The sequence below is a fragment of the Typopeltis vanoorti genome, chromosome 20 (assembly GCF_054136105.1).
Source record: "Typopeltis vanoorti isolate ZY-2024b chromosome 20, IOZ_Tvanoo_1.0, whole genome shotgun sequence".
Taxonomy (NCBI): domain Eukaryota; kingdom Metazoa; phylum Arthropoda; class Arachnida; order Uropygi; family Thelyphonidae; genus Typopeltis; species Typopeltis vanoorti.
Genome location: NC_143568.1, coordinates 26551289 through 26567257, shown reverse-complemented (window position 1 = coordinate 26567257; position 15969 = coordinate 26551289). Strand labels below are relative to the sequence as shown.

The window sequence follows — 15969 nt, the reverse complement described above, 5'->3', positions numbered from 1 at the left end:
TAACACAGGCAATGAATTTGAGGCTGTTTAGTGTGAGATCAGGCTTATCAGACTGGAATACATAGTTGGTGCTGCTACAGGCTAGAGTCATTTGAAGAGGACTGTGAACTGCACAGATGGATAAATCTTATGGATGTATTGATTTCAACTATGAGGATATAGCTGGTTGATTTTTGATTTGATTTAATTTTTTATAGTACAAAGACATCAAGGGTCATACTGTGCTGGGACATAGGTCACAGCAATACATATGGTAATTGGTTAATAGGACAATCACAAAATCTAAGCCCTTGGCAGGATTCAAACCCACACTCTCTTGGCTGGAGAGCAGACATGCTAACGACTTGTCCAACCAGGTGCCTGCAGATATAGCTGGAGTGAGAAGTAAGCATGTAAGAGAAAGATAATTTATGGAAATACTGAGGGATAATTACTTAAGTAGCACTTATTGAAAGGGATTTTTGGAGCAAGATTATTTGATTTAATAATTGCATCTGAGAATCTATATATAAATGAATAGCTATTTGTCTTTAATTGGATTGATTGATCATGCAGTTTTAACTTGGGAAAGTGGCAAATTATGTGAGGACTTTGAATAAACTAGGATGTTAAACTACAAGGAAAGTGATTATGATATACTTCAGTGCATGGGAAGTATTGGTAAGGAAGCTTTAGTTGACATCATCCTTAGAATACATCATATGGGTGCTACATAGATAAATGAGACTTTGAAGCAAGAAGTCCATAAAAAAAATATATATATATATATGTATATGTATATGTTTATATATATATTGTTCCAGTGCTGGAAGAAATGTGATAACCAAGCCCAGTAGTATAAAAAGTACATGGAAAATGGCAGCTGTGGTGAGGAAGGTGTTTACAGAATATAAAATCAGTTAGTTAACTTTATCAACAAAGGGAAATTCATGAGTTTTTGTTGCTTGGCGAGTAAAAGGAAAAATGACCATGGAAGAATAACTTTAATGAAAGCAGAAGGTAGGATGCATCAAATGCTTTAGCAATTGCTGAGTTGTTTACTGGCCACTTTAGTAATTATACAATCCAGGCAGACTCATTAGCGATTTGGGTGCTCCAGTGGAACTAGATGAATAGATAAAGGCGTATGATCTGAAGGTATTAGAGCTATTTCAAGAGCTTGATTTGAACAGTGCTGCAGGATGATGGAATATCAGCAAGGATACTGAAGGAATATGTAAAAAAGAAAAGAAAAAAGAAAGCTGTTCTACTGAGTTGGTTATTGAACTTGAGTCTCAACAAAAGCACATTTCTTAATGAGTAGAAGGAGAGCAAGATAATTCCCATTATTCAAGGATTGTGCTAGGACAGCAGCCAGTTACAGACCAGTTGTATCTGTAGAGAAGTCATTAAGGTACTGGTGAGGTTAATCAAATCATCATCCAGAGGCAGGTGGATTTTACCTTAATCCTATAAAGAGGTAGTATAGCTTAGTTTGGGGCAGGTCTTGCTTTAGCAGTTTGTTCATGCTTTATAATAGGGTGACTGTTGAGCAGGTAAGGGGAATGGATATGATGCTCAAATATCTTTGGATTTTGTCAAGTCACTTGACAGGATTCCACACTGAAGGTTGCAGTACAAACTCAAAGAGATAGGTATGCAAAATAGATTTATGATATGGACAGGAGAGTGACTGATATATATCAGAAGATTGATATATATATATATATATATATATGTTAAAGATGCCAAGCTATTTTAAACCTGGTTTTACTCCATTTCCCAAGTAAGCAAACAGGCAAATAAGTCAAGTTTGCGCCTGCACGTATTGCAAGTCTAGGTGACCCGTAAAGTAGTACAAGTCTAGGCAACTCGTGGTAAAGGTGGAATAAGCTCTGATCACTATTCTTAATATTTACCCTTAATGCAAAGCCCATCTCCTTTAGGAGATGTATGATGCTATGCATTAAAGGCAAGGGGCCATTACCCAGACTGAATAAGGGAATCTCTCTCTCTCTTCCTCCCCCCCTCTCTCTTTTACAGTTTTGAATGTAGTGTCAAGATTATATTTCTGTGCAGCTTCAGTCATTTTTTTCTGAAGTTCTTTTTATTGTAAGGAATGGCTATATGGTTTTTATAGTCATTTTGGAAATGGAAAAGGAACAAGATTTTTTTTTTTTTTTTTTGGTAGCTTCTGATTTAGAGCCATTTTCTACAAATATACTTTTATTTTGTTATTATTCAGCAAGAAGATTGATTCTTGTGGACAGTGAACTGAATATGATCAGCATCAGAAGTTAATCTATATAGGTAGGTGCTTATTTGATAAAGTTAAAGTTGATAAAGGATATGGAACCAGATGGGTTATGTCTGACCAAGATGTTAAGTAAAGGTTGGCATTAGTATCTTTCTAGTTCAGTTGTAAATTTTATAGGAGAGTTTTTGTGTTAGGAAGGCATCTGATTGTTTATTACTACTCCTGCTTTATTATTACCTCTACCCCCACCACCACTTTAAACCCTAAAGCCAAATTTTAGGATTATGTGTGTGTGTGTGTGTGTGTGTGTGTGTGTGTGTGTGTGTGTGTGTGTGTGTGTGTGTGTGTGTGTGTGGTGATGGTGGGGGGGGGGAGTGATGTTGTAGTAGTACTGAGAGCAGTTTCCTCAAAATTTTTTGCTGAGAAGTTTTCCAATGGTGTGTGGAGCCCATAGAAGTTCCTTCTATCTGTTTAAACCTAAACCTGCATCCATGTAAAAGATGAGTATTAGACCATAGGATATTATGGTCAGTGTCCACTCCATGCTTAGCAAGCCAGATTTTTCAGGTTTATTGTTGTTAATATAAGATTGGTGTTCTTGTAGTTGTTTTTCAACAGAATGTCCCATTTGTCCAAAGTACGAGCAGACGCATTCACATTGAACTTGGTGAACACCAGAGAGAGAGAGAGAGAGAAAGATTTTAATAGGATTAAAAAATGACTCAAAAATGATCCTTCGCATAATGCAAAAACATTGTGGGAAGGTTCATTACCAAATCGATTTCAACCTTTATTCAGATTTTATCAGTGGAAACCAGACCAAAGAAAACACTGAGGTTAAATCAATTCAGAAGTCATATATTTTCTATATATAGTAATCTACTTTTTATCCAACCCTTCAATTAGAACAGCAAGTTCTGATAATTGAAGGGTCAGATAATTGAAGGATAATTATATTGAAGTATATATATATATATGTTAAAGATACCAAACTATTTTAAACCTGGTTTTACTCCATTGGGCTGTTAATGTTGTGATTAGCATGTTTTTTACAGGCTTAGCAATAAACAGAGGAATGACTGTTTTGAGGGAACATTTCTCACAAAAATACATATAGAGAGTATAAACAAATCCTCCATGTCTCGGTTGTATTCATTGAATCCCTTTCATTGGAAAGGCCTGGGTTCTATCCTGTCTATAATGTGAAGCATCTTCAGTAGGGCTTTTCAATGGAAGGTGAATTAAATGTGTCATATGGAGCTGACAGGAATTTTCCTCCCAGAAATTTGAGTTAATGTGTTCTTCAGGTAAATTACCAGTAGAATACATCTACTTTACACACAAAAATATACATTTAGGTTATAACACTAACTACCTTATCTTAAAAATGATGGTTAAGAAAGCCTACTTTTTACCATACAGACATTTGGTCCATGAAACATGGTCTATGATATTTGGGTCAGTCATGATATATGTAAACTGTTTCAGCAATGTGTAACTGGATTTGCATGTACCATCATGAAGTAGTGGACATACCAAGAAATTGATTAATCACTTGTTCATTCTTTTGCTGCTCATCTTTTAGTAATCTTCCCCTGAATTTCTGTTTTTGAATTTACTGTGCCAACCTTCAACTGAATTATTGGTCCAATGTTCACACTAATCACAGGATTGTATACATTCGAAGTGCTCAGTATAAATCTGAAGTCTTCTGGCCTCCTCCTGCCTTTACCATGCCATCTTCTAACTAAATCCTCTCAGCATAATCAATATGATCATCCAAATCTTCTTCTGCATCCTCCATCATATAATCAAACATATTAATATTATCCTTCAGGGGCACAAATAGAAGCCAAAATACCATATACACACACACACACTCTTTCTAGTATTGCTTTCTGGGTATAATGTATGCCATTGTCAAGCAAAACGAAATTTTCCACCAGAGAGATTATGATTTTGTATGCCATCCTGAATTATTGTAACATCATTCAGATTATACATCATGAATTGCAATTTTTTTGCTCTTGATTTCTCCAGTATCTTTTTTATTATGGTCCATGTTGAATGAATGAAATACTGTATTGGCTTCTGTGAGTAAAGTATTTCTGAAAAAAAAAAAAAAAAAAAAATCTATGAACATGTCTGCCCTATGGAAATTTTTGCCCTATTGGATAGTAAAATGAATTTTTTAGGGAGGTTTTGATGCACCATCCTGAACATATGAACAGCGTTGTAAGAGTAGGATGAATCCATGATTCACATAGTGTTAGAAGTTGTACAAGTGAGAAATAGTGCTTTGAACAGAAGAGGACACCAGATTAAAGCTACCAAGAAATTAAATTCTTGTTTAATCCTGTGTCCAAGTGTAAGCAAACATAATTGTATGTGATTGTTTGTTTACACTTGGTAAAGGATTAAACGAGAATATAATTTCTTGGTATCTTTAATAAATATCCAAGTGAAAAATTTTTCAACAGAAGAGGACACCAAGTTTTTGGAGATTGAGAGAGAGCGAGAGAGAGACTATTGATGTGATATTTGCTAGGAAAGATTGATGTGTAAGTTAGCCCAAGAAGAGAAATTTGATCTTAACTGGAGATCCAAGTGTTATCAAAAATAAGGGGAAATGAAGTTCTAGATTACTGAAGAAGTGGAATGGAATGTACCAGTAAAACTGTGGGTATGATTTAAGGTTAGCGAGAGAATATTATTAATGTAAGATGATAGCTTTCAATACGTCTTTATGCCACACCTTAGGAATGTCAAAATTGACTACATGAGTTGCTCCAAACATTTCTGTGGTGTCCAAAGGTAAGTGGCGATGGTAGGTAGATCTTGTTTTGAAAGAGAGCAGCAGAATCCATATTGATGATCACTAATTAATTGGTTGGCCTCCAGATAATGAAAAAGCTGGCTATTGACTGTCTTCTCCATTGTTTCAAAGAAAATTAAGGTAGGAGGAATGGGTAGTAGTTGGACATCCCCCCCCTTTGGGGGGTTGTGTTGAATATAGGCTAGAGCAGAATGCCAGACCAGCATGGCAGCTTGTGTAGGTGTTAACTCTGATAGACAAATTTTAGGCATGGATTGAATACTATCCGGACCAGAACTTGTTAGTATGTAAACTGTTAGGTTCTTCTAATGTCTTTCTTGTAAAAGATATGCTGTGAGAAGGATGGCATCCTGGAAAGATTGCTGGCCTGTTGTCCGAGTGGTTAGCATATCCTCTCTCCAACCAAAAGGCTGCGGGTTTGAATCCTGCCATGGGCATGGATGTTGGTGATTGTCTGTGAAAATACTAGTCGTGGTGGTGATCGGTGGTAGATGGAGTTAGTATAGATGATGAAGATATTTGCGGTTGGTGAAATAAGTGGTGGAGATGGAGTGTTGCAGAGTAGGTGACCTCCCTTGATGAGTCTTTGGACTCCTTAGAGGTGTTACATAATAATAATAATCCTTGCAGTTTAGCAGAGTTCCCTAACAGAACTTCAAGATTTTGTCATGAAGATTAACAGAGGTTGAATATTGCATCCAATTCACTCTTGAATGAAATGATTATTGGATTGCCTTTTTAGACACTTTTTCATCAGCCAGATGGTAGCCTTCACTTTCATGCTCATTCATGCTCTTTGTCATCAGCCTTGTCAAAAGTGTGGTATACCATTAATACTCTGGTACAGCAAGCTCACTCTTTGTGCTTTCCAAGCACTGCTTACTCAAGAAATATATTAAGTCTGTCTTCCTTGCTAATGGCTTCAGTGAATCTTATATCAACAGTGGCATTAATCATTAATAGCTATAGGGTTTCCTTATCACCTGCTGCTTAAGAATGATCCACCTGGTTACCATTCCTTATATTAAAGTGTTTCTGATGGAATAGTCACATTGTTTTGATTTGTTGGCCTTTATGTCCTTTCACCTTTCTGAGCTAGTATGGATAATAAAACTTTGGCTGGACTGGTAGATAAGTGGCTATTTATCATGATGTCCATATTAATTATAAGTAAATTCCCTGTTGTAATTATTTCACAAAATGTTTATATAAAGAAAGTTGTAAAGCCTTGCTTCAACATTCAAGTCTGAACAGAAATGATGATTTGAGGTTATGGCTCTTATGGGAAATAGTTCTCCATACATTCCATAGGCCATAGTTTAGTTGTTGTTGTTTTTTAATTAATAATTTATCTCTTGTTTATACAGTTAGGATCTTAGTGGTTTTTAGACCAACATGCTACTTTATCATTTATGAGTAGCCCACATGTTTTCATTGTTTTGAGTCTTGTTATTTTTTCTACTTTTTTTTTTTTTAATTTAAGAGTCATACTGTGAAGGTGTTCTGGATACTAGAGCAAAAATTTTATGCAAATTAAAAACTTTCATGTAAGTCATTTCATAGTTAATAATTATTTGTAAAGTGCTATTTGAAATTACACGTAGTGGCTGAGTGGCCACCATGGATGTGGATATATGGACAAGGCCATGGATATTTGTGAGAGTTTTTAGGTGGTAGATTTTTGTCACTTAGCTTATTGAAGGCCTCAGAAAAAAGTTCCGCATTTGATCTCTAGATCAGAGTTTCTGGATTTTCTGATCCTTAGCCCACCACAGTACTAATTCTGTTGTACCATAAACTTACAACCTTCTGTGAGTGGGATTCACATACAAAAAAAAATGCAAAGTAAGATGGCAAGATTTTCCTTTATTTTGTTGATACATGGTGATCAGCATTCACTATGATAAAGTTATGGAGACTTTTACCATATTAGGGTAATAACTTTAATTTAATATAAATAATTACATTTCAATCTTTATAGTGTCATCACCTGGAGTACTCAAATGTATATAAGAAGAACCTAGCTACATCACTGTTCATCAGTACTGCAAGGGAACTAAGGAATTTTTTTTTATTGTTTTCTTTTTTTATTGGTATTTTTTATTTATTTTTTGCATAGTCCAGATCCCCTGCTCTGAAAACCAAACATTGAATTTTTCAAGCCACTACAGTCTTCAATAAGTGGGGTGGTAGTGGTCTCACACTGAGCAATGAAATTCATCTCCCACCTAAAGACATTCACAAACATCCATGTCTGTGACAAGATTCAAACCTGGAGCTTGTTGATTGGAAAGTGAGTAACTTTCATTAACAGTAACATTAACTCTTTGTATGCTTCAAGTAAAGAGAATTACTTTGGCAATGTATGCATCAAGTAAAGAGAAAATATATTCTTATACAAAAATTTAAATTTATATAAGATTTTGCATTCTAGAACAGAGTTTGTAGATCATCTAACTCTTAGCCTACCTACAGTGCTATTGTGCTGTAGGTTGACAATCTTTCGTGGTTGGTAGTTTCTTTCTTTGAAAATAAAATAAAAAAAACAAACTAGAATTTTAGCTAAAACATAACTGATTTCTTTGAAATTTCTATTTGAAATTATTGGAGCTTTAATTAATATTTTTATTATCTTACAGGATGGGGGTTTTGGTGAGCACACGTCTTTAGCTGAACAGTACTGGATGCAAGTATATTTTATGTTAAATTTTCATATATTTAAAAGTAGTTAAATTTGAAATTAGATATGGTTTGAAAAACATTTCACCAGTACTGAAAGGAATGATAATTAGTATAATTTGTTTTATATACCAGATGTACAAACATTGAACTACATTTTATTGTTATTATTATTATTAGTCCCCAGGATTTGAAGGGGATAAATTAACTCTGGAAAGGGTACAAAGGCAGATAACAAAGATGGTTTCAGGACTGTACCATGTTAGTTATGAGGATCGGCTGAAGGAATGTGGACTGCAGAGTTTGGTGGATAGAAGAAGGAGAGGTGATGTGATTGAGACTTTTAAACTGTTGAGAGGTGGTTACAGGGGAGTTCTTTCACTTGGTTGAACAGTGGCAAGGAGTGATGACAAGAGGCCATCCCTGGAAGTTATGAAAGGAAACTATTTGCAAGAGGGTGAGGAGTGGTTTCTTTGCATGGAGGGTGGTTGAATCATGGAATGCATTGCCTGATGGAGTGGTGAGAGCGAGAACGGTCAATGAGTTTAAGGAGTGGTATGATAGACTTTATGTTTTTTGGCAGGTGGGGACCTCCTCTCGAATTGTCTTGATAGACTTTGTGTTTCTTAGGAAGGACCTCCCACGATGAGTGTTTTGACTCCATGGAGGCCTGAATAATAATAATAATTTTATTATTATTATTATAACAAGCCTGTGTGGAGTTTAAAATTACCCACAGTCATTGCACTTTTTATTTTCATTGGCATTCCAATTAATCACCATTTTACATGCATAAAACCTAATCCACACTCCAAAGCATACCGGCCTCTGAATTAGAAACTTTACAGAAATTGGTGGTTTTTGTATAGGCATGTGACTACCAATATCATTCTGCTTCAATTCCCTGCACATAGTTCGGTGAAATATAGGTCAGGAACAGCCTTCATTAAATGCTTTGGTCAGTTGCTAGCCATATACTGTTCGTCTGTACAATCAGATCACCATCATCTTCTCAGATGATGGTGATCTCATTCCTGATAGACTTTCTTAGGACCACAGTTACACCTTTTAGACAAGCAATATAGGTTATTTTTCCTCTGATTAAACACCTTGGATATCTCACCTTTTGAGAAACCAGTCAGTTCTGCTGTTTTCAAAATAGTGGCTCCAGCCAGATGCACACCCACAATAAGTCCTTGATCAAACTCTGAAGGATCTTGTTTTTCCCATTATGGTCAGCACTAATGATGATTACTGACTAGCAGCATTCTTAAATAGTTGCCTAGAACATGTGGTGATGTGCATGACCAAGTATTTTGCATATACACTGCATAAGTGATGTTTATATACATCTGCATAAAGGTTTCTAATTCAGTGGCCAGTATGTTTATGCTGTTTCCATGGACTCTCACTCTTATTCCTTCCACCTTTTGAAAAATTCCTTTCCTATGTACCTGGTAGGCTCCTCTCATAACTGATATATGTCTGATCATATCAGATTTCTCTATATACCACACTCTGTAATTTGCACTTTCTCCAACTGTCTTAATAGCTGACCTTTCCAACTCTTCCCCCTCTCAAACTATATCTTTAGTTTCCTAAGTGAAAATTTCATCAATTTGTGCTGTACGATTTTACATAATTAAATTTCTCATTGGTGACATAAGAAAAGTCCCAGTTGCATAGTAACTATTAGTGACATACATTTTGTTTGTAATTTCATTATAAAATTACTTACAAAAATAATAATTTATTATACTTATTTGTTGTTTTCCATTAATTGATAAAGTAGTAAAAAAGAATTATGATTATAACTTTTGTGCTTCCTTTCTCTGTATGCATATTGAAAACCATCTTAAAATTGGACTCTGTATAACTTATATGGACTATTGTGCATGTGCATCTTAGTATACAGTAATCAAATTCTTATTCTCTGACAGGCCTTTCATAATGAAAATGGCTGACAAGTCGATCTTTCTCTAAGGAGAAGTTATATATCTTTATAAAATATTAAAAAAATGCAATTTTGCATAGATAGGTAAGAAGAAAGAACAGTACTATAGCATTGTAAAGTAATATAGAAGTTGATAATACCATAGAAAAGGGACTATTATTGTATAAATTTAATACAATCAAGTCATGTGAATTTCTTATGCAGAAAGAACTAATATATAAAATATTAAATAATGTTTTCTTTAATATTTCTTATATTATCATATAAAAATATTTCATGATATTAAGTCGACTTGAATTTCTAGGTTTGCTTCTCTGTTGAGGTAAAATAAATTTGACTGATTCATTTTGACCAAAAGAAGATAAAAAAAACAAGCTTGTGAAAAATGAAAGTTTATAAGTGAATTTTATTACAACTAGCCATTTCTTATTAATTGTTGGCTGAATACTTTGTATTGATAATTTTTTCCGCAGCTATGTGATTATAGTCACTAGAAGCTATCACAGCTAAATGTTTTAAGTTGGTTTGTTAAGCTTATTAAATTGCCCTTTTTAAGTTGCTGCATTTAAAAGCTTAAAAGTATTGGTTCCTGAGTTTACACATTTAATTTGGATGAAAGAGTGAGTCGAGAATATTGAAAGATATAACAGAATGAAATTTTACTAAGCAGTTAGCATTTTTGTAATATGATTAAAAAATTATATTAATTTTGTTAGCAATTAGAAATTCCAGCTAATATTCATAGGCCATATTTTATTATTTGAACATATATACACATTTGAGGTTTACATGGGGAACAATCCACAAGAGGTTGGTCAACCTATAGTATACTAGTACCATGGATGGTAAGGAGGAACTTATTCACCTTTATCTCAAAGAGGTGTGGATTGTATTCCTTGGGAAATACATAAGATAGCAAACTGTTGCAGAGGGCTATAGTGGATGGGATGAACAAAGGGGAAGAGAAATTTGTTCTGTGAGTTGGGAGTTGCACTGTGAAAGAGTGTTGATTAGTTGCTGCATGCATTTGAACTGATTTGATAGAGCTTGGGATATTACTGATGCTAATTCTGATGAACAGTGGCCATAAAAGTATTTGTTGAAGATGCCAGCAGCTGAAACTGAGCATCTGTGTGAAGTTGAGTGAAGTGAGGGGGGGGTCATCGAAGAGTGTGATTGCCTTTTTCTGCACAAAGTCCAGTATCTTTAGGGAGTTCTTAGGGGCATCATCCCATCATCCCAGAGCAATATTCAATGATTGGATGGATTTGTAATTTGTATAAAGTTATAAGTTGTTTGGATTTAAAGTAGTGCCAAAGAAAACCTAATTTTTTTTGGAAGCAGAGGGGATTTACATGGGGGCACTATTTGTAATATGTGTTATCCCAAGAAGATAAATCTCATCATGCATGGGGATTTGGATGTTGTCAGAAGTAAGGCTTGGGGTGAAGGGTTCTTCTTTTTTGTTCATTTTTTGTATGAAATAAGACATAGTTGCGTTTTTCTTGCATTGAAATTGACAACATTATCCAAACCCCACTGATGAATGGTTGGAGATCTATGTTTAAGGTGTTAGTGGTTAAGGCTCTGGAGATTGTGACAATATGTACATTGCCGGGTTTGTCAAATGAAAGGGAGGAATGCAGTGTATTCAGAAAAACTATATACTGGGTTGCTAATCTGCTGGATTAGATAATTTATATATATATATAGACAAAATAGGGTAGGTGACAGAACAGAGCCTTGTAGGAGCCCTGCTTTGGTAGTATACTTAGAAGATATGGAATCATCCACCATCACCTGAAGTGAGCATCCAGTCAGAAAGCTGGCAATCCAACTGCAGAAATCAGGGGATGGACCAAATGATAGGGGTTTATTTACCATGTCTTTGTGTTACACCTGGTGAAAATCCTTAGAGATATCAAAGGTAACCACTTGGGACTTGCCAAACTTTTCCATGGTATTTGTTCAGATATGAGTGGCATAAATGAGTAAATCATCTGGTGACTGACAGTGATGGAAACCATACTGGCGGTCATTTATTAACTGAGTATATAGCAGTTCAGTGTTGATAGCACTTTCCATTACGTTGGAAAGAACTGGAGCTAGAGAAATTGCAGTTTGAGTACATATATTTGTTGTCCTTTTTTAAGGATAGGTTGAACATGGGCTAATTTTCAAACTGCAAGATCGATACCAGTAAATTAGGAGAGTGTAAAAAAGATGATACAGAATGGGAGTCAGCTCTGGAGCACAGACCTTTAGGACAATTGGGAGAATGCCATCATGACCATGAGACTTTGTTATCCAGTTTGAGCAAATTTCTCCTTATCTCTTTTTGGTGAAAAGACACACTGGATATTGAGTGTAGAGTGTTTGGGAAGATTGGGGAAACATCTACAAAATCAGTAGTATGAGAATTGGAGAAGAAGTAGAAAGCCAGGAGATTTGTGTTTTCAGTGGATGATGATGCAACACGAGCCATTAGAAATTTGTTTTTAGCTCTCTCAAAGTCAGTTTTTTAAGTGCTGATAGTTTATTTTCAACTTCCTGGCTTTTGTATATGCTGTAGGTGGATAGAGTTTTGGATTCAAGCCAGTTATAGTATTCTCGATTCTTTTCTTGTACAGTTTTGGCATACCTGTAGGAGAACCAAGGCTTAGATAGGGAATGAGAACTCTGGATGGAATGAGGGAATAAATGTTTTCATGCTAATAAGAATTATTTCAGTGATACTTTCAGCACATAGGGTTGGGTCAGATGGCCAGAGGCAATAATCCATCCAACAAAATGTAGCATAGTAGTTGCATAGCCCACTTAGCTTTATTGTAGTGCCATACAATATGTGGATGTGAGTGATTCTGTTCGTGTTATTTAATGGCAGTAGAGATCAGCATGATATTATGGTCTGAACTATTTTGGGAGAAAGCTGCATTCACTATGCTTGGATGGGTCGCTAGTGAGAAAGAGGTCCAAGGTATTTGGAGAGTGGTTGAGGTTTTCTGCTGTTCTAATAGGCATGTGCACTATTTGTGTAAGTCTGTTGCTGATGACTCAGCTGCTCTACCTACTTGATCTGTGCAATTCGAATAGGAGAGCCAGCTGATGTTATGAACATTGAAGTCCAAGGAAAATGACCAACTTAGGAAAGTTGGAGTGAAGAATATCGAATTTTAAGGAAAGGCAGCAAATTAATTTGATAGAATGGGATATAGAGATTTTCAGCCAACGAAGATCAAAATCAGGAGATTCCAGGTTGGGCACTCTTTGACTTGGTATATCAGAGTGAACATATGCACAAACCAACCCCACGTTTGGGCAAAAGGAGTCAGAGTAACTGGGGAAGTGGAGATGAGTAGCAAGAAAGTATCACCAAGCATAATGTGCTTGGTGATACTTTCTTGTGTAAAGGGTGCTGCTCTAGATTATCCATCTGCTGACCAAGATTTAGTAAATATTTAATGGAGAAGTACAGTAGACAAAAGAAAATGGATGGCTAAGGTTGGTCATTAGGTCAGGAGTTTTATTGCTGATTTCTCAATCTCCATGCAATTAGCATGCATGAACTGGCAGTAAAATTGCACTGAAGGCTCTTTGGTAATTTCCACAGTTAATGCACTTCTGAAAATTTCAGCTGGCCTGTCAGAGTCAGCAAGATTTGTAGCGATGTATTTTTCATGACACTATATCCTGTTGGTTGGCAAACTAGATAGTTCATTATTAACACTGTAACCAACAGATTATGGATAAAAATCTCTTGCTACAGATCTCTGTGAATGCTTCTAGATAGTAGATGAATTTTTGGTCTGAAAAAAGGCTTTTATTGAAAAGATGCATGTGAAAATGTAAGAAGTACAAAAAGTAAGATATGGGATTTTTCTACAGAAAGAGAAAAAGGCCAGTACTGAACCACTTGTTGCTACAAGGTAGACTGGAATGCATTTTGAATTGCACTTAACTGCCTTTTTCATACAAAAGCACTTTTGTATGAAAAAGGCAGTTAAGTGCAATTCAAATTTTGACACTTGGTCTTGCAAGTACACATCACGAACCCTTGGCTGCTACCCATGGACTGAGCGGAAGCAACTGACCGGAGAGCTATTTCGTGGTCAGGAACGTCTCCAACTCTCAGTAAGTCCTTGGGACATAAAGTGAATTGTGATCTGGTGTAGAGTTGGTTTAAAATTCCTTCAGCAGTTCCAAGTCGGTAAAACCTGATCAAAGCCTTATACAATGGAGCCATAACTTTAACTTATTTCTACAAGTCTGTGTCCTCTGCATCATTCCCATTATTCGCTGTGCTGTTCTAACAATTTTAGCAATATCCCCAAAATTTCAGGCCCTTACCATAATCGCTCCCAGACATCTCACCTCCTCTCCTTCTTCCAAGATTTTTCTATCGCCTGTGTACTCTACCTTCCATCTTTGCTTATCAAATTTCAAAACTTTACACTTAACCAACCTAACCTACGTGACTTGCCTTGTGACATTAAACGTCACTGCTGGGAGTATTTTATACTTCACCGAATTGCTTTTTGGCATTCTATAGAATGCCTAGGAAATGTGTGAAAATCTAAACGTTTCATACTTTGACGTCTCACTTTCGGCATTGTATAGAATGCCTAGGCATTCTCTATACAGTGACTAATTTCAAGCTTTGCCGGTAACATATATATATATATATATATATATATATATATATATATATGACCAGCAGGATATTCTAGATTGTGATCTAGCTTTAAAGGAAGAAAATTAGAATTAAGTTTGAATTAGGAAGAATTGTAATTGTATATATATATGTTAATGTGAATTAAACTGTAAATATTCCTTTTTGATTTAATTTAAATGGCTTGTGAACAACACATTGGACTCAATTTCAAACCTGCATAAGATAGAAGTTTATGTGATCAATAATTAAGCTACGACTAATTTAAGAAAAGGATTAGTATAAAGGGGGAACACAAGCAATATCTGCTTTGTCTTTAGTTTAAAATCTTATAATTTTTCATTCAATATATATAGTCTAACTGGCGCAGTCAAAATAAATTTGTTTGATTATAAAACGTGAGAATATAAGATAAAGTAGGAATAAATAAGATGTCGGCAATTGATAGTTAAGGCAGTCAACCATTTACGATTTGCAAAGTTTTAAGTAAAGAACACAAAGACAAAGCAGGGTATTAGAAACATAGAATGTTTATAACAGTTGCACAGTCATTAAGTCACGCATTTAATTAGTAATTAATACATTATCACATAAAAATTTTTTTTATAGCCCATGGATTCCACAAAGCACAGACATAGCTATATGATTGTGTTTAAGCATAGTGTTGAGTATGCAAAAAGTATGGCTGTTACGGAGTAAAGCTGCATTTTGGGCCTCTACCTACATAAAAAATGGTAGTACAAACTTGAAGGACACAAGAGCAGCAATTAATAGAGGTAAATTCTAAAAAACACGATCATCTCTGCAGAAAACCTAATGCAAAATGGCCAGAAATTGAAAATGAATTAAAAACTTGGATAATAGATCAAAGAAGATTGGGTTGCTGCATATCTACAAAAATGATTATTCAATGAGCAAAACTATTGGCAACAGATAGAAATATCATCGATTTTACAGGATCACCATTGTGGTGCTTTAAATTTATGCAGAGAAATGATTTATGCATGCAAAAACGAAAATATCATGAAAAATAAATGGATAATACATGTATTTAAATAAAAAAAATTAATATTTACATGAAAAATTTGATGCATAATTTGTGCATCTTATAGGGCAAAGAATATTTTATTTCCAAAAATTCAACGTAAAAAATGTGATGCATCCACTATAACGGTGTGTCTTATAAGGGTAAAAATATGGTAATCAGCTTATAAGTTCAATGAATTTTAATTCACTAATTATAATGAAAACCCGTTATAATGCATGGGTTCATTATAATGAATTATAATAAACCCATGCATCCTACACTTTTGTCCAAAGCCTAAGGATGAACACTATTTTTGAAGATTACAACCACAAATTCAGACAAATCAACTTGTGGCAATTTGCATAATGGACGATCATTAGTAGAAAGCAGGTACACATTCAGATTTTTGAATCATGTGCAAAGGGGTTACATGGTAACATTCGACAGGATTAAAGGCAAAAGACTGCACTAAGCTAACTGTAAATGAATCAGCTCTTTTTTGTGAAGGAATATAGTTGCAAATTTGGATGTCTTCTAACATCTCAAAGACATCATCTAGATGATGTTA

General features: G+C 35.1%; 1 protein-coding gene across 1 annotated transcript in view; it reads left to right on the top strand.

The window, feature by feature from the left end:
* The window catches only part of LOC150095293 (uncharacterized), a 590931-nt gene that overhangs the window by 46619 nt on the left and 528343 nt on the right, over positions 1-15969 (top strand). The window contains exons 5-6 of the mRNA XM_090410639.1: positions 7712-7762; positions 14984-15069. Coding sequence (XP_090266765.1) covers positions 7712-7762; positions 14984-15069 — 137 coding nt within the window. The remainder of the gene's footprint in view (positions 1-7711; positions 7763-14983; positions 15070-15969) is intronic.